Genomic DNA, 23,593 nt, shown 5'->3' on the forward strand with positions numbered 1-23,593 from the left:
AGTATTAGATACTTTCTGAAACAAGGGGTTGAGTCAAAGTCTTGAGAAGATCCAAGATCCTTCTAAGGGATATATATAAGAGGCAAGGATATCGTATACCCTGCATATGTAGTTTATGTAATGACATAGAACTAAGTAACAAACGAACAACGAAGTAACTAAGTAATTAAGTACTTTAAAAACACATTCAAACCTTTCAACAACAACAACAAAATGAACAACAATCAAGATGTTCACAACAATTTGTCTGAGGACGTAGTCATGTCTGACGATGTCCCCAACGCTTTTACTACATCTGGTAGCGCCGCGTCTGAGATCCCTGGTAATGTCCCTAACAACAAAGACTTCCAGTTCAATGGACAACCGGAAGCTAACAGGAACATTAAGTTGTTTTTAGGTAAGCTCAAGAACCATTTCCTATTGAAAGGAGTGAGGGAAGACAGAAGAAAAATTGCTTTTTTGGTGGAATGCTTAACTGATCAAGCACTCATCTGGTTTGACCAAGCGGAAAAAGATCAAGATCTTTATGCTTTATCTTATGAAGAATTTGTCCGAATCTTCACTGATCATTTCACTAAAGAAGTTGATGCATTTGAGACTTTCTCGGAATTATGGAACTTAGGTCATTGTGCTAATGCTACTGAACATGCTCAGAAGTTCAAGTCTTTAGTTTCTGGTTTGAAACCTGGTTTTGCTTCTGATGAATTATTATGCAACATTTATGTTATGCGATGTCAACCGGATATGCGTATCCAATTAATGCTTAACAAACCATGGCCAAGTTTAGAGCATTGCATGCTCAGAGAGACCACTTTAGAAGCGTCTATCAATAGCATTAGAAGGAGTATTAACATTCCAAGAGAAGATCCGTTGTTAGTCTCGAATGTCCAAATGAATAGAGGAAATTATTATAACAGTACTAGGCGTATAATAATGAAGGGAAATAGAATAATAATAATTACAATAACAATAATAACGGTTATAGACCTGCATTGAGAAGCTCGAACGATTCTCGAAAGCGCATCGGTGGTACAAAAAGAAGGTCAGATAAGAGTAACTCTGGACCTGTCGATTGGAATAGAATTTGCAAAGAGAATGACCTTTGTAGAAACTGTCATGAATATGGTCATTATAAGAAACAATGCAAGAAACCCAATGCGAGGCCTATGTAAAGCCAATGAAGAACTTGAAGCTACTGTTGCCATTCCTGAGTGTAGCTCCAATGATGATTTGTTAGTATGCAATTTAGAATCGCATACGAGAGAAGATCCTTTATTAACATGCAATTTAGAATCGCATGAGAAGGAAGATCCACGTGTTACCACCACTAAAATTAATCCACCTGTTGAGGACGTCTGTATTGTGAACATTGGAACGAAGTCAAGGACTTTAGAAGCATTGATTGATACTGGTTCACCAACGCATTTTATTAGAAGTGATGTTGTTACTAAGTTAGACTTAAAGACAAGTCAAGTACCCTTTAGAAGAGTAAAAGGACTTGTATCAGACGCCATTACAACGTGTAATACAGCATGTAGATTAGATTTTAGATTAGAGAATAGAGAGTTCGATATTTGTGCATATGTAACTGACATAATAAAAAATGATGTTCTTATTGGTTATCCTTTTGTCAAAAGACACCCTTCCTTGATGGAATCGATACATAAGAATATAGACAATGTTAAATTTAATAATAGGCCAGTGAGTGATCCTGGTAGGATGAATTATGAAGACGTTACATATGGCAAAGACCCAATAGATGACATTTGTAATATTGAAACTGATGAGAACTGGATTGACATACAAAGAGATGCGTCAGATGTCATTATTGTGGAAGTAACCGAGGTTACGAATAAAGATGAAAGTAAGTTCGATACAATACCTGAAGAATTGCAAGTGAAATATAGAGGTATTGTTAGAAATGATCTACCTCCACGTCAAAGAGATCATAAACATGTTAGTCATAGTATAGAACTGAAAGAAGGAAGTAGACTTCCTAGAAGATCACCATATAGGTTAACACCTAAGAAACAGAAAGAAGTAGATGAGATTATCAAAGACTTATTAGATAAGGGTTTTATAGTACCTTCTAAATCTAGTTACAGTTCTCCAATTGTTCTTGTAACAAAACATGATGGTTCGTATCGTTTATGTGTGGATTATCGAGAGTTGAATAAAGTTACGGTTAAAGACCCATTTCCACTACCTCACGTAGATGAACTGCTAGGTAAGGTAGGAAGTGCCAGTGTTTTCACTACATTGGATTTGCACTCCGGTTATCATCAAATCCCGATGAACCCTACAGATATGGATAAGACTGCTTTTGTTACGCCTACAGGTAAATATGAATATACAGTGATGCCGTTTGGTTTGGTAAACGCTCCTAGTACTTTTGCTAGATATATGGCAGATCTGTTTAGAGATTTAGAATTTGTTAATGTCTACTTAGATGATATATTGATATTTTCGAATGATTTAGAATCACATTGGAAACACATCGACGTGGTGCTATCCAGGTTAGACCAAGAGAAGTTGATAGCGAAAAAGAAGAAATGTCATTTTGCTCAAAGTGAAGTTCAATTTTTGGGGTATATTATTGGTAGAAATAAGATTAAGCCAGTACAAGAGAAATGTGAAGCAATTAATCGGTTCCCTGTTCCAAAGACGATTAAAGAAGCGCAAAGGTTCGTAGGAATGATAAATTATTATCGGAAATTTATTAAAGATTGTTCGAGGAAGGTTAGACCTCTCGTTGATTTCATTTCTAGAAATGTTCCGTGGGGAGATCTGCAAGATGATGCTTTTGCCACGTTGAAACGCGATTTAATGTCTGAACCGTTGCTAGTCCCATTTAAGAGAGATGCTGAATATAGGTTAACGACTGATGCGTCTATGGATGGACTTGGTGCTGTCCTAGAAGAAGTTGCGGATAATAAAGTTCTCGGAGTTGTTAGTTATTATTCGAAGTCGTTAAATGAAACGCAAAGAAGATACCCACCGGGAGAGCTAGAATTGATGGCTATAATTGAAGGTTTAGAACATTTCAAATATATGCTACATGGTAAGCATTTTGTGCTTAGAACGGACCATATTAGTTTATTGTCAATCCAGAATCAAAAAGAACCAGCGAGAAGAGTTCAACGTTGGTTAGATACTTTATCAGAATTCGATTTTTCACTTGCGTACCTGCCCGGCCCGAAAAATGTTGTAGCTGATGCTATTTCCAGAGCAAAATTAGAAAACAAAGAAGTTTCCAATGAACCTGTTAATGATTACAAAGAGATCTTAACAGTTGCCACAGCAGACACATTACATACCCTAGACCCAGAGTCCTGGACCACTGACTGGAGAACAGATCCATGGGGTGCAGCTGTGTTGAAGTCATTAGATGACAAGTTTGATCATGAGATACCTACAGAACAAGTTAATGAATTTACACGATATCTAAAGAAATTTGAAAGAACACCTGAATATTTGAAGCATTTTAAATGGACCAATGATGTATTATATTACGAAGATAGAATATGTGTTCCACATATTCGTAGACCTTTGGTTATGGAGACGTACCATGATCATAAATGGTTTGGCGGTCATTTTGGTGAACATGACACCTTTAAAAAGATTTCAGAAATCTATTTTTGGCCCAATTGTTACAAAACTGTCCAAGATTATGTTAAAAGTTGTATACAGTGTCAGGTAATGAAAGCTCATCGTCCGAGATCACAAGGATTGCATAAACCTTTATCTGTACCATCTGGTCGTTGGCTTGATATTTCAATGGACTTCCTCACTGGTATACCAACTACTTTGGCGGGGTGGGATATGATAATGGTAGTCATTGATCGTTTTACTAAACGAGCCCACTTCGTTGCCTGTAAGAAAGTTAACGGTTCTACCGGCGTGTTCGATGCTTTATTCAGATTTGTGTTTTCACTGCATGGATTCCCGAGAACAATCGTGAGTGATAGAGATATTAGATTTACATCAAATGCTTATAGAGAATTGACAGATAGGTTAGGTATAAAACTGTTGATGTCAACTAGTAATCATCCGCAGACAGATGGTCAAACAGAAAGAGTGAATAGAACCCTAAATCAATTATTGAGAATGTATTGTTCAAATGATCAATCCTGTTGGGATAAGCTATTACCACACGTTGAGTATGTGTATAATAGTACATACCAAAGAGTTTTGTGTATGTCACCATTTGAAGCAGATTTAGGATATAAACCGAATGAACCACGAATGAATAGAGATTACATTATTAATGCAAGACATTTGACTTCGGCTGAATATGCAAGAGATATCGATGCTTTGACTTTAAGAATCAAAGATCAATTAGAAGAAAATCAATTACGTCAAGAATATGATGCAAACAAGAACAGAACTCCAGTTAACTATAAGATAGGTGATTATGTTTTGTTACACCGTGATGCATATTTTACAGGTGGCCAATATAGAAAGATCCAAGCAATCTACTTAGGTCCCTTTCAAGTAGTAGGTGTAGGTACAAATTGCTGCGAATTAGATTTACCATCAATGAGAAAGTTACATAGGATGATAAATGTGACATGGTTAAAACCTTATGTGGAAAGAACGAATATGTATCCAAAGTGGAAACCAAGAGCAAAGATAGAAAGGTTACAACGATTAGAAGAGATTACATCCATTATTGGGTATAGTCTGAATGACAAGATATATTATTGTAAGATGAAAGATGTGGACCCTAGATTGACTGTGGAATATCCAGAAGAAGAATTAAGGAACTTATCAAAACCGAGATTAGACTCATTGTTAAGAAACTTCAACCAACTTGAGACCGAAGAGGAAAAACCTGTGGAATGGGCTAGAGTCGGGTGCCTCAAGGTTTGGGGGAGGAGGATGTAGTGAAGTGAACTTTGAAGATTCGACTTTACACCCGTCGGCGGAGGTCACGGATACTAGGTAGTCCGTAGACGAGGTCGACGGATATGAGTATAGTCCGTGGTTGAGGTCGCGGATGGTATATCGTCAGATCAAAGAGGATTCATAGCCTGTGTTTAGTTAGACTAACAAGGAGTTGAATCGAGATCTTCAGTATGGGGTTATCCTATTAGATAGCGTAATCCTGCAGGGTGTGTACGAGCTCTGGGAGAGTCGTAACAACTGCGTCAAGTATTAGATACTTTCTGAAACAAGGGGTTGAGTCAAAGTCTTGAGAAGATCCAAGATCCTTCTAAGGGAGTATATATAAGAGGCAAGGATATCGTATACCTCGCATATGTAGTTTATGTAATGACATAGAACTAAGTAACAAACGAACAACGAAGTAACTAAGTAATTAAGTACTTTAAAAAACACATTCAAACCTTTCAACAACAACAACAAAATGAACAACAATCAAGATGTTCACAACAATTTGTCTGAGGACGTAGTCATGTCTGACGATGTCCCCAACGCTTTTACTACATACATTTTTTCAGTATGTACTGACTTCTATCTGAAGATGATAAATGTTTTTCTAAAGTAAAGTTCACTGTAAAAAGAACTTATCTTTACCCAAAAACTAGAAGGTACAGTTTGCAATCTCCAATTCTATTATAGAGTTTTAGATCATCCAAGAAATAGTCGGCTGTAAATTTAAAAATTGAATATTATTTGCTCTTAAGTGAGTAAAGAAACCTATATATTACCTATAGTTGTTATATCGTGTAACTACTCTTTTACGTTAAGACATTATCTTCCTCTTTGCCCTTCACAATTGTATATTGTTATATTTGTATCGTGCGAATTATTGGCAGCCAGCATCATCCTATGAGGGTGGAATGCTAATGACGACAAGAATGTGCCTGATGTAGAGGAGTAAGATAAAGAGGCACCGATACCTGTTGCAACTAGCGTATTGGCCATACCGCTACCCATATAGTGGTTATTCTTAAAAGATGACAGCAAATCACCGGATGTAGTCCATATTTTAATTTGTTTTGTTCCAGTTGCGATGACGGGAGCATGCTCATGAACTTGCATACAGGTTAACGTCGTATTTTTCTTCTGGGTGCCATGATTAGTGTCTTCATCTATAAAAGTCAGTACAGGATCTTCTGATCTCATATCCCATAATTGTACCACACAATTTGTGGTGCTACTAACTAATTCCCTATAACCACCTCTTTGTAATTGGACATTATTGATCCATGCCCCCTGAGACCCATCGCCTGCTCTCCAACGACGCACCATTGAGTCCCTCGGATCCATACGACGATCATAAACCCTTAACGTCCCATCTGCAAAACCAGCTGTAAATATGTCACCTGCTAACTGGTCCGATGTTAAAGAGGTAATCAAAGAAGATGTTTTAGCAGGAATATCGACTTCCACAGTTTCCGTATGGGCATCCCAGATCCTAATTATTTTTACATCCCCAGTTGCCAATAAAGAACCCCTAATTTGTTGCCATTCTGTTAATAATCCACTAGACCTTGGAGTCAGCAACATATCTGTAAGTGCTCTACATGCAGAAATCAATTTAATTTCCTCAATAGAATGGAAATCTCTATATATTTTAACAATACCATCCGAAGAACCTGTCAATAAAAGTGTTTGATCATCTTCATTCAAAAATTTAACGTCGGTAATTTTTGAACCAAATGGGTTACCGTTCGAAAATCTCGATAGCTTTTTCTTTGCAGTCCAGTCAAAAACAGTAATATTATCTCTATCATCAGCTGAAACCAAATAATCTTCGAATTGCGTAAAACGTAAAATCTTCGGTTGTGTTTTGTTGTCTAAAGTTAAAAATTTATTTGCCCAATTACCATATAATGATAATCCCTTTTGTTTTTGTGTTTCTTGAATAATTTTTTCATTTCTATTTCTTCTCCAAAGTCTTCCATTATAATCTTTGCTTCCGACCTCATCAGATTCTTGCTTTCTCATTTGAGGTTCGTGAAAATATTCGCATGCGTATTCCAAAAACTGACTTTCTAGGGGCAAAGTCATTCTCTTTTCATCATATCTCATGTATGGTGTTTTTACAGCTGGGGACACACCATAGGATGTTGCTAATAAAGCTGTTCTTGGTTTTTTACTATATTTTTTACCAACTATACCACCATTATTTGTAAGTCCCGTTTGTACATTTTCATTTTCATTATTCTGGTTATTCTGCTCTTCAAAGCCCAATCTACTGAAAAACCTCGAAAGAACAGAATAGGTACCGGCACTTTTTGTTTCTCGCATATCATTATTTTTCTTACCTGATTTCCTATTATTTTGAAACGACCGGTAAGTTCCACTTCCTATTTGAATTTGTGAATTATTTGCAAAATTCATACTATTTATGTCAGAATTTGCATTTCTCTTAATCAAATAATGTGTAATTTTATCGAATGTTGTTCCCAGTTCTTTATGAGAGCTTAGTTCTAATAATATATAAGAAACAATTTTTTCCGCGATCATTTTATTTTCCAGGTAGGGATCTTCCATAAGGATCAATAATGCCTTCCAAACCGCTGAAAAAATTGAACCGTGGCTAATTGACTGTTTTGCATTTTTATTCACATCATTCTTATCGGTGTACATATGACCACCTTCTAATTGATCTAATTCCTCTAATAACTCATTAAAGACAGCGACAATGAAAAGATTGATATATCTGTAGATAACCTGTGAGAAATATAGCAGGATTTCTTTTCTTACTAGTGGAGAACCATCATTGATTAATGGTAAGATAGATGTCAAAGTTGACAATTCTTGTTGTTTCAATTTCCTAAGATCAATCTTTTCTAGTTGTGATTGCATCATTTGGCATTGATTCAATTGTTGTTCGAGTTTTAATTGTTGTTGCTCAAATTGTTGGTATTGATGTGCTTGTTGTTGCTGTTGTTGTTGCTGCTGTTGCTGTTGTATATTATTTTGTAAATGTTGCATTTGGGCATGTAATTGTTGGAATTGTTGTGAATATTCTTGTTGAAGCCGAATAATTATCTCAGCTTCATCTAAATCAGATATAAAATATCTTAAAGTTAAAATAGAAGCTGTTCTAACTTCCGGTACAGGATCATCTAATGATTTAATAATAGTTTGTAGAGAATAATTGATGAGACAAATAAATTTATTCAATGGATTTTGTGAATATAATAAACCTACGAGTAAGACACTCCATTGTCTCAACAGTGGAATGTCAGAGTTTTCAATGTAAAAACAAAGTTTATTCAATAATTGAGTACTAAAGCATAATTTTTGGCCTGGTTTAAACTCTCGTACAAAGGATGCCAATACAAACACTGCCATGGCTTTCTGCTCATCAGTGGTATCGTTTAAAGAATATTGTTGTTGTTGTTGTTGTTGATTCATATTTTGTAAGCCATTGATTGAAGTAGATATTGTTATTGGTCCAGTGCCATTATTAATAAATGAAGATGTAGCACTTAATGGCGCTTGCGGTATGATACCCCAGTCAGGAACTAAGATTGTAATGAAATATAAATAACCTTTTTCTTTGATAAGTTCAGCTTGTGTATTTTTATAATCGATTGACATAATTCTTGCCCATATGAAAACTAAGATTGGTTTCAGTTCAGGTGCTGGACTTTGTAGAAGCTTTAAAACATATGGGAAGATACCAATTGATAAAGAGAGGTAAACAGCCCAGGGACCTAAATCTAAGAACCTGGATAGAAGTACTAATGCTCTAATACGATGTACTTGAGAAAGTAAGACCTGTAAAACGATAGGCAGTTGTTCTGGTGGATGCCTAGCATTAGATGCATATTTCAACCAAAGTTCAAAAGCTGTTAGATTTTGTTCGAAAAATCCTGTAAATTGTTGTTGTTGTTGTTGTTGTGTGTGTGATTGTGGTTGCGGGTGTTGTACTGCTGCAAGAGTAGATTGCCTTCTCGAATTTAATCCTGGAAGGTTAACCAAGGACATAGTACTCAAATTCCCTACTGCGAATCTCGATTGTGTTTGTATACTTTCTGACCTTTGTTGTTGTTGTTGCTGCTGCCGAGAAGGTTTTGAATTTTGGAAGTTGTCTTGTTGTTGCAAGATCAATTGATTCTCCAACTCTGAGTTAACGGGTGAATTTTTCAAATCAGAAACTAATTTCCCAAGTACTTCATCCATTGCAAGATCCCAAGATTTCCACATGGGGTGATCTGCTATAGAATTTGGTAATTCAGGGTCCGACACTGGATGGCAATTGTACCATGGCATAATTCTTTTAGCCAATAAAAAATTCCGGAATAACGCAGCGATCATTAGGTCATGTCTAAATAGTTTAATGAATAATGGTCTCGGCAGTGATGTCCATGCGATAGTGTCTGTGACTGCGGTAAAGATCCAATTTAGTTCACCCAAAGGTGTTCTTCTATCAGCTAATGCGCCAGGTATATTCACAGTTGGAATATTAGATAATTTCGAATGGTCAGATAATGACTCCCTTTTTTTCTGAGCTGATGTGTTTTCGAAGAAAATCCTATATTTAGAGTGTTTCAAAGGGGATTGCATTAGGAAGACTCTGACACTAATTTCAATGGGGCATGTTAAACAACAAGTGAATAAGTCTGCTGGAAGTTCCGGACTCATTAATAGTAGTTCTCCTACTTGACATGACGCTAATTGGAAACATTCTTGATAAGCTGATGTAGGAGATGGTGCTGAAGAGTCATGATTCCCATCTTCATCATCTTTGATCCTTTTTTGAACGAAATTTTGGAAATTTGTAACGATGTTCCCTGCACTATTACAGTCATAGACGAAGACGCATGGTGCGCCTAGCCAATTTTGTAGATCATAGAGTGAAACAGGTATATATTGTGTATATCCTCTGTTAAATACCCAAATTTCACCCGATGGAGTAGGTTGAGGAACTCCATGGCCATTATAATGGAATAAAATACGATCAGTTTTTGAATTTCTTCTCAAAGTATTACAAAATCTTTTCACGTCTTCCACGCACGGATCTAAACTTTGTTTATATCTACATCTTAGGGATAATGTTTCGTATTGTGATTGCAAATTCTTCCCTATTTGTTCGATAGCTTTTTTGGAATCTTGGAAATCCAATGGATCCACCCATGACTCTAATCTTGCACATGGATGTGTTTTAATCACGTCAGGAGGGTCTACTCCAAGATTCAGACATAATAGTAATGCTGCATTGACTGTCTTTTGTCTATCTTTCATTATCTTCCAATCTGGGATAGCTTGATAATATCCATCAACATCCCGTATCTTATCTTCTTCTAGGACAGGGTTCCCATTTGTTCTAAATCTTTTATCATCATAGTAGAAAATAAAATCATTCATCAACAATTGTATGAATTGTTCACTATTATATTGTTCTTCAAATCCATGTCTTGTTTCAGTATTCAAAGGCCGTAATGGCTGTGGTCCATAAACCACTGGCATATTATGTTGAAAATCGACTGGTATATAGTTCTCTGCCCAAAATAAACAAATATTTCCCAGTAATTGAAGCACGTACTGGATAGTTTCCCTTTTAAGCCTCTCGAGACAAGTAAATAACACAGTCTCAGGACTTTTCCAACCTGTATCATTCGTTCATTCTGATCACCTTCTTTTATCCAATGTAACTTCTCTTATTTCATGATGGTTACCCGGGGTACCCACCAATAATGAATTTCCGCGATGAGCTTTCTGACATTTTTTGACATTTTTTCACATTTGTTAAGCTTTTAACAAATATAAAATTGTTAATGAAATAAGATCATCTAACAGTGCTCATTCATCTTAATGCTTTATATTCATATGAATAGCAATTGACTATTTACTTATCTTATCTTATCTTCTTGTTCCTATAACCCAAACAGAAAAGAAAAAAAATGGCAAGTTCTACCCATAATCCTGCGGTTCTGTTGAAAAGAATCCTTTCTCTATCAGAAGCAACTCCATTACTTCTATGTCTGGATAGCATTCCTCAAACTGCAAACTATCTTATCAACGAGATAGTACACCATTCAAGGAATACTCTTAATTTGGAAACCATCTTCGTGGCTTTCGAAACTTTAAACAAGCCATCATACGCTACACATTTTATAGATATAAATGAAGTAAGTGGTGGTCTACCTAAACTCATTGAAACATTACAATCATATTTACCATCTCCTCAACAAAAGCATTCCAACAAACGCTTGGTCATAATAGATTCCTTGAACTATATCCCTAATGATAAACTTGCACAGTTTATTTCAGCAGTAGCTTCACCACATTGTACCCTAGTGGGTGTCTACCATAAGGATACCCCAGAAGTTGATATCCCTGCATTAGATAACTACCCATCATCATTAGAACTATTACAATTCATGGCTACGACGATATTAAATATTACACCCGCATTACCATCACGAATCGATGAAGAATCTTTAAAATACGAATTAGAGAAATATTCTATTCCTCGTGGTTTAAATAATCCAATTTTCAACTTGAAATTAATTAATAGAAGAAGATCAGGTAGATCATTATCTTACGATTTCCAAATCGATACAAATAAACATCTATATGAACATGTAATTAACAATCCAGAGGAACAAGAAAATGAAATTGAAACTCCTGAAATGTTACAAGGATTGACAACTTTCAATCTTTCCACCTCTACAAAGCAAAAGATGGCTAAGGACCAAGTTGCATTACCATTCTTGGAAGCACAAGGTTTGGAATCACATGGTGGGGCTATCGTTTATGAATACGAGAAGGATGATGATTACGATGAAGAAGATCCTTACGAAGATCCATTTTAAGGGAGATGGTGCCATTATATACATATATATTTTTAGATTATACTATATATAAAAATTAATTACTTTTTTTTGTTTTATTCTATCAACTACTTTACTCTTCAATTTCAATACTACAGCAACAAGTTTCTTTTTCAATCCAGCTTGTTGTTCAATTAATTTATCTGCTTGTTCCACTCGTACTACCTTCTTAACCAATAAATTATATAGCGTACCATATATTAATCCAATAACTGTTGACGTGATAATGATAACATTATATGGCATACTGAAATCTGGTGTAGATAATGATAACAGTAAAGTTTCAGTCCTAATTTGATATTTGAATGGTTTAATAACTGTAATGACAGCTGATTCTATTTCAAACCCATGATTTGCATCAGGTGGATAATCAGCAAAATGTAATAATGCCTTATCAAATTGGCATGATATCGCTAATGTTGTATTAGCGGGAATCGTTATCGTATATTCTAAATGACTAGGTCTTTTGTGATCAATTGCACTATTGTAATACACAGAATCAATGACATCTTCTAATTGTAGATTTGAACTATCAATCGATTCCAATTTTAAAGATGATAAATACAATCTCATATACCAAGGTAATGATTCGAAATAAATCGCAGTGATGGGCATTGGAGTTGGGTTTTGGAAAACTGTACGTAACCCACCATGATCCTGACCGTATCCGGTCAAGGACCTACTAACGTGAAGTGGAACTTCCTCATTTAGTGTTGTAACATCACTTGTGTCGGAAGAAGCAAGATATAAATCATACTCATCCATACCATCCAATTCAAAGCAATTATCATCAGTACCGAATAATTCTCCATTGACTTTAATTGAAACATCCCATTTACTAGTAATAATTGCACAGATATGTGAGGGAATATCAGACATCATACTACTCCCCTTGATCGTCTTACCAAATATCTGAGATAAATCGAATTCTGTCTCAGTGCTTTCAGGTAGGGGGAAACATTGGAAAGCATCGTATGGTTTGTTCGTATCACAACGTAATTGCTCTGCAGGTAGTGGTTTAGGAATTGGATTCTTATTCCTTGCTAAACTATATGGTACGTGTGTCACCATATCAACTACTGCATCCGTTTCATATTTACATTTATCTTGATTCACGTCACAATTAGTAATAACATCAACCGAAAGACTATGCCATGAGGAATCAAAAACTTTATGTCCATCAAGGAATGTAGATATACCTGATTTACCCTTGGTTGGAAGTAATTTCAAAAATGGAGTCAAATTTTCTGTACATATTGGTTCATTAGCTAATGCTGCTCGAATTAAATATAATTGATTCTTAGAGTTAGCAAATACCGGTAAACCTTGATCATTATCCGGCTGGAATGACGTAACGGGATATGTCGTTTTCGAGCTATCTATAAAATTAATCGAGGCACAAAACAACCCGCTCAACGAATTGGCCAAAGTTTTCCATTTACTATAGGCATTATCTTTCGATTCAGCTTCAATAATAGCCCAAAGTTCTACACCATTACCACCTGATTTGAATCCATCATGTGGAAGACGGCCCCAAGTTTCAGCATCCCAAAACCCTCTTGTGAATCTCAAGTGTAATTGCCTTGTGTCGGTACGATGAAGAACTGATTCGATTGCCTTTGGGAAAACTGTGAAATGGTTATATTGACCGTAATTCAACGAAGAAATACTTGGAGCAAATTCTTCTGAATTCATCTTAAATTGGAAAGACGTTAAAAGATCATTATTTGGTAATGGTTTGACATATAGTTTTTCCCTGAAGGGATAACTTAATCCCTCTTGTATAGTAATTGAAGGATCCAGTGGAGGTTCTTGAATTCCTTCCGGAAAGGAACCATCTTCTGATGCTGTTATGACAGTAGACGAGGAGGACTCTACTTCACTGGTAGTGTTAGAATTCCTGAACTCTTCGAGTTGCTCTGTATTGTCATTTTTGTAAATTGAATAGTTGCTCTCTTGCCCGTAACATATCCTAGAGAATAGTAGTAAGGTAGTGAAAATAAGGCAAGTGGCGTTTCGTTTGAACATTTGAATAATATAATGTACTCCGAACTCCCTTCCTGATCCGTGGTAGTTAGATTTTGAATGCTACTGTTAACCACAGCTACCTTTTGTTGTTGTTATGTATTCAGCATATTTCAAAATTTCTACGTATAATGTTTAATATTGACATTTGCATATATATTGAAATGTGATATTGGAAAAAAGAACGAAACTTCACTACTAACTTAAAATCAATTTTATAAGAGCAAACAATAAGAAGGCAATAAGATTAACTCCTACTGATACGAGAAAAGTAATGAGCAGGTATAACAATGGCGATATGTCAAGAGACAAACACCAATTAGTTGGAAACTATTCCATTTCTCAGAGTCTAAAAGAAAGTTTACACAATGAAGTAGCTGAATCTGAAGAACTCGATGTTTTACAAAAGAGAATGGAGACAAGAACCATAAAACATAAGGAGTCTGAGTATCAAGCAAGGAAATTTGATAGGCTTCAAAAAGAAGATGATAAGGCTAATAAGAAGAGACCATTACGTATAGAAGGTAAGATAGAAGAAGCAGAAAACAAACAACTTGTGAAGAAAAGAAAATCAAGGTGGGATGTTCAAAGCTATCAGATTCCATCTGCAACGAAGACCGTGGATGAATTGATTGAACAAAAATCAGTTACCGATGAGGTACCTGGAATGACTTCTCTAAGATTTTTTAAGCCATCTGATAGGGAACATTTTGCAATGACTTTAGAAAAGAGGCCCTTAGAATCACTCACCGAGGAGGAACAAAAGGAGAGAGCATTACTCGTTTTGTTGTTGAAAATCAAGAATGGTAATGCTGCCTCAAGGAAGGCCGCCATGAGAACACTGACAGATAAATGTCTCGAATTTGGGCCTAAATTAATATTCAATCACATCCTACCAATACTGCTCGATAAAACATTAGAAGACCAAGAGAGGCATCTGATGATAAAAGTCATTGATAGGATTTTATTTAAACTAGGTGCAGAGACAAAACCATATGTCCACCAAATCCTTGTTGTTGTATCACCACTCTTAATTGACGAGGATCCGATGGCAAGAACAACTGGAAGAGATATCATTTCGAACCTTGCATCTGCATGTGGACTAGGTACCATGATTACAACTTTGAGAGCAGACATAGATAATGAAGATGAGTATATACGAAACATAACGTCAAGGACAATGGCTGTAGTAACGAAATCCTTTGGCGTCCCTAACATGTTACCTTTCTTAAAAGCTGTATGCCATTCAACAAGATCATGGAGAGCGCGTCATACAGGGATTAAAACTTTTCTGCAGTTAAATATTCTTTTAGGTGTCGGAATATTACCATATTTAGCTGAAATTGTAGAATGTATTGGTGATGGTTTGCTAGATGAACATACCCCTGTTAAGATCATGACAGCCAATACATTAGCTAGTCTGGCAGAAACATCTGCCCCCCATGGGATTGAAGCTTTCAACTATGTTTTAGAACCACTGTGGAAAGGTATAAGGACTCATAGAAGTAAAGTTCTCGCGGTGTTTTTGAAAGCACTGGGATCAATTATCCCATTAATGGATCCAGATTATGCTGGTTACTATACTGAAGAAGTTATGAGAATAGTGAGAAGAGAATTTAATTCTCCAGATGATGAAATGAAAAAAGTAGTACTCTTGGTTTTGCAAAAATGCTGTCAAACGGAAGGCATGACACCAAAGTATTTAAGAGATGAAATTGCTCCCGACTTTTTTAAATACTTTTGGAATAGACGTATAGCATTAGATCTGCCCATAAATAAACTTGTCACCTACACGACAGTAGTGCTTTCGGAGAAGCTGGGTTGTTCTTTTGTAGTTGAGAATCTGCTGCAACCATTAAAAAATGAGGCAGAGCCATTTAGAATAATGGCAATTCATGCAATTAATAGAGTGGTAAAACAGCTTGGGACTGCTGAATTAAGTGAGAGACAAGAAACAAGGTTAATAGATGCACTTCTAATTGCTTTCCAAGAACAGAAGAATTATGATCCAATTGTGTATCAAGGGTTCGGTACAGTAGCACTTTCATTAAATACGAGGATGAAACCATTTCTTTCCGCCATCATCAGTACAATTTTGAATCTTTTGAAACATAAAAGTCAATTAGCACGTCAAATCGCTGCAGATCTATGTGCCATTCTAATACCTGTCATTAAGAATTGTAATGAACTTGAAATGTTAAACAAATTAAATATTATCCTTTATGAATCACTTGGGGAAATTTACCCTGATGTCTTAGGGTCAATCATTACCGCTATTCTGAATATAGTATCAGTCATGGATATTGAGAAAATACAACCTCCGATAAATCAAATATTACCGACTTTAACCCCTATTTTAAGAAATACTCATAGAAAAGTTCAAGTAAGCACCATTAAATTGATAGGATGTATTGCAAGACGTGCTCCTAGTTATGTTTCTCCCAAGGAGTGGATGAGGATTTGTTTTGAATTACTAGAATTGTTGAAAAGTACTAATAAGGCCATTCGTCGTTCTGCAAATTCTACTTTTGGGGAGATAGCAAAGGCAATTGGACCACAAGATGTTCTTATTGCATTATTGAATAATTTAAAGGTTCAAGAACGTCAATTACGTGTTTGTACCGCTGTAGCTATCGGTATTGTTGCTGAGACTTGTGGTCCCTATACAGTTCTACCTGCTTTGATGAACGAATATAAGACTCCAGAAACAAATGTTCAAAATGGTGTGCTGAAGGCTTTGGCGTTCATGTTCGAATACATTGGTGAACTTGCAGGTGATTACGTGTATGTTATATTGCCGCTATTGGAAGATGCATTAATAGATAGAGATCTTGTTCACCGTCAAACCGCATCTGATGTTATTAAACATCTTGCGCTTAATTGTCAGGGTACAGGCCATGAAGATGCCTTCATTCACATGCTAAACTTATTGATGCCAAATATTTTTGAAACATCTCCCCATGTTATTGTTCGTGTTCTGGAAGGGTTGGAATCGCTAGGAACTACTATTGGCCCAGGTGTATATATGAATTACTTATGGGGAGGTTTATTCCATCCAGCCAAAAGTGTCCGCAAAGCCTTCTGGAAGGCTTACAATAGAGCATATATCGAAGAAGGGGATGCTCTGGTACCATACTACCCGGTAAATAATACAGCTTCAATAGAGATACCGGAGCTAGATATAATTTTATGAAGAGCTACAGGAACTATATATTATGTATATTTTAAATAGAAAGAATATGTATAATTGTTGTTCCATGATATAATCAAGTAAAATTCTTCATTTATTTGCTACGCTTTATTGAAGCCACCTGAATGAGTTAGGTGTATATTTCATTAAGTCAAAATCAGTTAACATAACTTCGATCAATTATCTGAGCATATTTCTTCCTACTACTGTCCCATATTCTGTGGCGTTAGATTATTCTTAGTATCATTTATCTTATTATTTGTACTGACCTCTGAATCAGATACCAAGTTTCCCTCTGTCACATTTCTGTCACTTAAATCTTGGCGATGTCTTTCTCCACGAAAGGCGCCATTATTAAATGTCTCAAGAGACTATAAGACGGAAACAATACTAGTCAGAAAGAGGAAGGGTTAACTGGTTTTCGACGAAGATATAAGGATAAAAAACATGTAAGAGAGGTAGTTATGTCATCTAAGACTGTCGAAAAACCAATTCCAACTTTTGAAGGATCCGTTGAGCAATTCCTTATTGGGTATGGTCAGGGAGCAGATTTGAAGGAGCCAAAGTTTGAAGTACTCTCAACGATAAGATATGACCCTAATTTGGGGCAATCTGACTCTGGAAAACGGAATAATAATGGTCCATCTGAAGTGAGAAATAACGGTAAGATAGAATTAAATTTTGACCCAAAGACAGGTTCAGATTTTATAGAATTATTCTTATCGGATACAACGCCATCACGCAGATATATTTCAATTGGTGACAGCTGCAAGCGACCCCCAAGCTGGAAATATGTATCATCATTGTCACCTTATTATAAACTCTTTTATGAGAGATTCTTTCTGCTGGATTTCCATTATATACGAATAAATGCTGCGATAGCAGCTTTTGGCTGGAACTATCATATCACTATTGAAGATCTTTTAGCAGCATTGATCCATGCCCTTCAAGAGGGAATGGAATACGACACTATCCAAGAGGAGCTGGATTATCTTCTATCAAGAAAAGACATTTACAAAATGAGAGTCTTAGCTTCTTTAGGGGGAAAATTCAAGGTGGAAGCTCATCTATTATCTCAGAGCAATGATGATACTAACAATGATTCAACCCAAGAATATTTCCAACACACCCTACTTAGAGGACTCAAGTCTAATGTTAATAATTGGGATGTATTTATAAATAATGAATTTATCAATGTTTCGTTATTTACATATTTGAAGACTACCAAAAGAGAACATTACACTAAAGCAAGAAATTTAATGAGTGAATTGAGTAAATCGTACAATAAAGATTTACCAACAACTAAGAAAAGTGAAATTTTGGTATATAATAAAAGTAATGAGTTAATGGAAGGCTCAATAACGAACGTTGCAGTTTGGAGCGAAAAGGAGGGAACATACGTGACACCGAAAGCATCATCAGGGTGTCTACGTGGAACGATGAGGAAATATTTACTGCAGGCTGGCCATATTAAAGAGGGTCATATCCACATTGATTCGCTATATGATGGTGAAGAGATTCTATTGTTTAATGGTATTATGGGTTGCGTTAAAGGTACCATTAGAAAATTTAGTACGCAAACTGTATGAGCAGTTTATCTATTTTTTTTGTCGATCTTGTTGTGCATCATATACTTACTAAGTTACATATTACTAGACTATATAAGCATATCTATGAAGTATAGCGGATCGAAAAATAAGCACATGCATATCTTCATATATGAGACATTAGAAAGTTTATAACATTATAGATACATATAAATATATATTACTTTTATTTTATTTACTTTTACACTATTTTCTGGCGAAGTTAAACTTGTTTACCACCGTACAAATTTCTCCATTGTTCAACTTGTTTTTCATCAATACGGTGGAATAAATATTCAGCTTTATTAATATTGTGACCTTCCAAGATAGCCAAATGGAATTCTTCATCAATCTTTAAAGCAGGAGCATTCAACATCTTATAAATCTTTTCGGCAGTTTCTGGCATGAATGGGTAAATCAATGAAGTAACAGTATAGATGATATTCAAACCTACACCAACAACAGCATCTGATTTAGCTGGGAATTGAGAGAACAAACTGTTATCTAGTTTATTTTCTTGTAAAAACAAATTACCACGTGCACTTAATGACATGGCTAATTCTAACCCACTTCTTTCATGACCATATTCCATCTTTTCAACGTAAGACTTCAATATCACATCAATATCTTTCTTCAAGCCATCGTAGTTTGGAACTTGCTTATGATCATATTTTGGAACAACACCGTTATACTTAGCGTTAACGAATTTGATTAATCTGTTAACAAAATTACCTAAGTTAGCCAACAGTTCAGAATTGTTTCTTGCAACAAAATCATCCCATGAGAAATGAGAATCACTTGATTCAGGTCTAACAGATGCCAAATAATATCTCCAGACACTTGGAGAAACACCTGAATCTTGAGCGTTATTACCAAAGACACCAACGCCTCTACTCTTGGAGAATTTACCACCTTCGTATTGTAAGTATTCTGTAGTATTCAAATGATGTAACATAGTCCATTCGTCACCAGTACCTAGTTGAGAACCTGGGAAAACGACTGTATGGAAAGGAACATTATCTTTACCCATAAATTGGTATAATTTAACATTTTCTGGATCTTTCCACCATTGTTCCCATTTTTTAGTGTAGTTAGCAGTAATAGATACGTAACCAATAGTGGCATCGAACCAAACGTAAAGAACCTTATCTTTATATTTTTCTAATGGAACTGGTGTACCCCAAACTAAATCTCTCGTGATACAACGAGGTTTCAAACCATCCTTTAACCAAGAATTGGTAATGGTCTTAGAGTTCTTTGACCATTGTCCTTCTTCAGAAGATTTTTCAACCCATTTGGCAATGCTTGGTTCTAATTTATCTAATGATAAAAAGATATGATCTGAGAATTTTGGAATTGGTGTAGCGTTATCTAATTTACAACGAGGGTTAATTAATTCAAAAGGATCTAACAAACCACCACACTTATCACATTGATCACCTCTTGCGTCTTCATAATGACATTTTGGACATTCCCCTTCGACGTATCTATCAGCCAAGTAGGAATTATGGACAGGACAATACAATTGTTTCATAGATTGTTCTTCTAGATAACCATTTTTATCTAATTTTTTGAAGATATCTTGAGCAATTTCAGTTTGTTGCTCTGTAGTTGTTCTACCGAAATAATCGAATCCAATTTGGAACCATTTGTAGACATCACTATGAATTTTATGGTACTTATCACATAATTCACGTGGAGTACAACCTTCTTCCAAAGCTTTAGTTTCAGTAGCAGTACCATATTCATCAGTACCACAAACAAATAAAGTATTGTAATTTCTCGTTTTACAATAACGAGCAAAGATATCAGCCGATAAGACACTACCAACGATATTACCTAAATGAGGAACGTTGTTAACATATGGTAATGCAGAGGTGATTAAGATATTTCTTTCACCCTTCTCTGGTACAATTTCTTGTGCTTGTTGTTTCACTTTGAAATTTTGTTCAACGTTAACGGCACCCGTATTTTTGAACATAGATGGAGAACGAGGAGTAGCTTTTTCAGCTTCAATAATGGCCTTTAAGATTTTTTCAGGTAAAGCGGTAAATTTTGATTTCACAGTTGTTGGATCCAAAGCAAGAATGTCTGCTAGTAGTATTAATTTGGTTGCTGAAACTGGCTCTTCAATGGGGTATGGTAAATATTGTTCTAAAGTCTTGGTAACGACTTCTTTGGATGAAGTTTCAGAAGAGATCAATGCCTTTTCTACAATGGTTACAGCAAATTGGTTAGCTTCTGATTCTTGGTCAGTAAAATCATTAAGAGCATATCTTAAGATAGCATTTGGGTTGAATAGTTGATAAGAGTCAGAAACAACTAATTGGGCGATGTTCGAATCGTCGTTGATGGTTAATTTCAAATCCTTGGTTGCATATTCGATGGCAAGGGCAATTTTTAAATTATTAGCAAAAGAAATGGCATGGGAATGGTCTTTTACCTTATCAAATGAAATTTGGGCTGGCATCTTTGAGGGTATATAGATAGGCTTTTCTTGTCCACGTCTAATAAGAATGGGAGGAAGAAGAATCGAGTTTTTAGCTATGATTTGAATTTGAATGATTCAATTTATTCGATAGAATCAGTTTACATAATCATGCAAAATGTGTCATTGTATTTCCTCGAAGGCATTTCAATTTCTAAAATTTTCAGATTTTCCCAGCCGTTGGCCGCGATGTCACACAGTTTCTTTTTATGGCGTTTCTACTTGGAAGTAAAATGCGTCACATTTCTATATATCAATACAACTAGTCTACGTTGTATTATCTCTCGCTCTGTTTACCAGCATTGCCTATAAAAAATAAATTAAATTAAAAGGATTTCTACTGTTAATTTAAGTAGTTTTTTTGTTTATAATTTACAGATTTTGTGTTATATATCTTGCAGTCAAAATGAAAGCAATTGGTGAGATGTATTAATTTTGACTAGAGATTTATTACTTTTTTCGTATTTGTCTCCGATGATCTTTAATGCCTTTGGTTGTTGGTTTTACGCCTTTTCGTATTTGTCTTATCAGTTTTCCCACTTGCACCGATGGTAATATTAACCTTTGGAGGTATTGAGAACCCGTAAGATTTTGCCACTTTGGCCAAATCCAACTTATCGATTTGATACACAGTTTTCAAAGAATGTGATGCATAAGCTTGTAAATAAGATCTATAACCGTCTTTGGCTGTTTGATGTAGATAATAATTTGATTTAATCAATTTTTCTAATTGTGATTGAACATTAGCGATTTTATTTGTTGGGAATTCATATTCATTTAATGGCACTTTAGCGGCTTTCAAATACCTTAGGAAACCTAATTCATTTGGAGTCAAGAACATTAAAGATTTACCCTTACCCTTAGTACCTCTTGCGGTTCTACCAACTCTATGGATATAATCTCTTGGATCATCAGGAGGATCGAATTGGACGATCCAATCAACAGCAGGGATATCTAAACCTCTTGCAGCAACGTCCGTACACACTAATATACCTTTATCAGCGTTACAAAATTCGAAAAATGTATTTGTTCTTTTTTGTTGTTTTTGTTTCCCATGTAATTCTAAAACAGGTAAATCGATATAATTTAATAATTCTGCGTAATATTTAACAGAATTACAAGATGAATAAAAAGACAATGATTTTCTTTTTTGATTTCTTTTCAAAAATGAAAATAACAATAGGAAACGTTTATCACTATCACAAACCACATACCCTTGTTCTAACCCATCTGCAGTAGATGTATCCTTTTCAGATTCAACATTAATGAAAAGAGGTCCCTTTCTCAAAGAAATTCTAGCTAAATCTTCCACTTTAGTAGTTTGTGTAGCAGAAAACAACATAGATTGTCTATCTTCATTAGGTAAAATTCTAATAATTTGTTTCATTTCATCTTCGAACCCAATTTCCAAAATTCTATCAGCTTCATCAATAATTAATGCTTTTAAATTCTTAAAGATAAACCCTTTAGTATTTTGTAAATGATCCAATAATCTCCCCGGAGTAGCGATCAAAATATTAACCCCCTTCATTAATTTCTCAGCTTCTTGTCTTCTATTAGCACCCCCAATAACGATACCGAAAGTTTGTGAATGGAATTCCATCAATTCTCTCACGACCCCAAAAATTTGTAAAGCCAATTCTCTCGTTGGAGTGATCACGATGATCCCAGTACCGTTTCTTGGTTTGAATTTTAAAGAGTATAATAATTCAATGGCAGGGATCAAGAACGCTAAGGTCTTACCTGATCCTGTCTTGGCTGCACCAAGAACATCTCTGCCTGCCATTAATGGTGGGATGGTACGTGCTTGAACTGGAGTCAATGATTCGAATCCCATCTTTTCGATAGCTTTCATTGTTTGGGATGATAAGGATAAGTCGTTGAAGTTGGTTGGGATGGCTGTTGTTGTAGAAGTGGTGGAATTTTCCTTTTCTACTTGTAGTTTCAATGTGGATTCTTGGTTTTGAGTCGTCTTTACACTGGTTGAAGTTTCACCATCATCCGAGGCATCTCTGGGACGTTTCGTGGAAGGAGATGACATTTTTTTTGGTGTTTTGTTGTTAATCTGCCCTTTCGTTGACCCTAGTAATGTATTAATGTGTCTTGTCTGGGGTATTATTTGCTTTAAAAGTGAACTCTATCCAAGTCATCTCATCTCATCTCATGTATCTCATCGCATAACAGTTATTTTTCAATAATTTTTCATTTTTCAGTTTTCTTGAGAGTTTCAATTGCAAAAATTTTCCGGGGACCGGGTAACACGTCTACTGATTTTTCTGTCGTGAATAGCCAACAGGTTCGTGAAACGTAAACGTATATATGTTACAGGATTTAAAGAAGAAGGACAGAAACTCGCTGAATGAAGGAAGAGAAAGAGAAAACGTCCAGTAGTAATAAAAGTGGTATATAGTTATTAGAGTACGTATGTATGCAAGTTACTCTCGTCTTGTACTGTACTATACTGTACTGTACTGTATTATTGGCAAGGAGCCAGCAAGGGGAGGAGAGAAAACGGACAGCAAACGGAAGACGGAAAACGGAAGAC

At 35.6% G+C, this 23,593-nt stretch overlaps 9 protein-coding genes across 9 annotated transcripts; 5 read left to right on the forward strand and 4 right to left on the reverse strand.

The window, feature by feature from the left end:
- Window positions 1–213: 213 nt before the first annotated feature.
- Window positions 214–996, forward strand: NDAI0C03520 (uncharacterized protein; the record flags this gene model as incomplete). The annotated part of the gene is made up of 1 exon (XM_003669207.1): window positions 214–996. One exon carries the CDS (start codon window positions 214–216, stop codon window positions 994–996), a length of 783 nt encoding a protein of 260 aa, XP_003669255.1.
- A 99-nt stretch (window positions 997–1,095) lies between these two features.
- NDAI0C03530 (uncharacterized protein) lies at window positions 1,096–4,887 on the forward strand (the record flags this gene model as incomplete). Its single annotated transcript, XM_003669208.1, has 1 exon — window positions 1,096–4,887. The coding sequence occupies one exon, from the start codon at window positions 1,096–1,098 to the stop codon at window positions 4,885–4,887; it is 3,792 nt and encodes a 1,263-aa protein (XP_003669256.1).
- An 828-nt stretch (window positions 4,888–5,715) lies between these two features.
- On the reverse strand, window positions 5,716–10,392 carry KOG1 (ubiquitin-binding TORC1 subunit KOG1; the record flags this gene model as incomplete). The annotated part of the gene is made up of 1 exon (XM_003669209.1): window positions 5,716–10,392. The coding sequence occupies one exon, from the start codon at window positions 10,390–10,392 to the stop codon at window positions 5,716–5,718; it is 4,677 nt and encodes a 1,558-aa protein (XP_003669257.1).
- Window positions 10,393–10,826: 434 nt separating this feature from the next.
- Window positions 10,827–11,741, forward strand: IKI1 (Elongator subunit IKI1; the record flags this gene model as incomplete). Its single annotated transcript, XM_003669210.1, has 1 exon — window positions 10,827–11,741. The coding sequence occupies one exon, from the start codon at window positions 10,827–10,829 to the stop codon at window positions 11,739–11,741; it is 915 nt and encodes a 304-aa protein (XP_003669258.1).
- Window positions 11,742–11,783: 42 nt separating this feature from the next.
- On the reverse strand, window positions 11,784–13,787 carry GPI16 (GPI-anchor transamidase subunit GPI16; the record flags this gene model as incomplete). The annotated part of the gene is made up of 1 exon (XM_003669211.1): window positions 11,784–13,787. The coding sequence occupies one exon, from the start codon at window positions 13,785–13,787 to the stop codon at window positions 11,784–11,786; it is 2,004 nt and encodes a 667-aa protein (XP_003669259.1).
- A 271-nt stretch (window positions 13,788–14,058) lies between these two features.
- On the forward strand, window positions 14,059–16,977 carry HSH155 (U2 snRNP complex subunit HSH155; the record flags this gene model as incomplete). Its single annotated transcript, XM_003669212.1, has 1 exon — window positions 14,059–16,977. The coding sequence occupies one exon, from the start codon at window positions 14,059–14,061 to the stop codon at window positions 16,975–16,977; it is 2,919 nt and encodes a 972-aa protein (XP_003669260.1).
- Window positions 16,978–17,438: 461 nt separating this feature from the next.
- Window positions 17,439–18,563, forward strand: ABZ2 (aminodeoxychorismate lyase ABZ2; the record flags this gene model as incomplete). The annotated part of the gene is made up of 1 exon (XM_003669213.1): window positions 17,439–18,563. One exon carries the CDS (start codon window positions 17,439–17,441, stop codon window positions 18,561–18,563), a length of 1,125 nt encoding a protein of 374 aa, XP_003669261.1.
- A 220-nt stretch (window positions 18,564–18,783) lies between these two features.
- MES1 (methionine--tRNA ligase MES1) lies at window positions 18,784–21,030 on the reverse strand (the record flags this gene model as incomplete). The annotated part of the gene is made up of 1 exon (XM_003669214.1): window positions 18,784–21,030. One exon carries the CDS (start codon window positions 21,028–21,030, stop codon window positions 18,784–18,786), a length of 2,247 nt encoding a protein of 748 aa, XP_003669262.1.
- Window positions 21,031–21,529: 499 nt separating this feature from the next.
- HAS1 (ATP-dependent RNA helicase HAS1) lies at window positions 21,530–23,089 on the reverse strand (the record flags this gene model as incomplete). The annotated part of the gene is made up of 1 exon (XM_003669215.1): window positions 21,530–23,089. One exon carries the CDS (start codon window positions 23,087–23,089, stop codon window positions 21,530–21,532), a length of 1,560 nt encoding a protein of 519 aa, XP_003669263.1.
- Between the last annotated feature and the right edge of the window lie 504 nt (window positions 23,090–23,593).

Source organism: Naumovozyma dairenensis, chromosome 3 (assembly GCF_000227115.2).
Source record: "Naumovozyma dairenensis CBS 421 chromosome 3, complete genome".
In the NCBI taxonomy this organism is placed as follows: Eukaryota; Fungi; Ascomycota; class Saccharomycetes; order Saccharomycetales; family Saccharomycetaceae; genus Naumovozyma; species Naumovozyma dairenensis.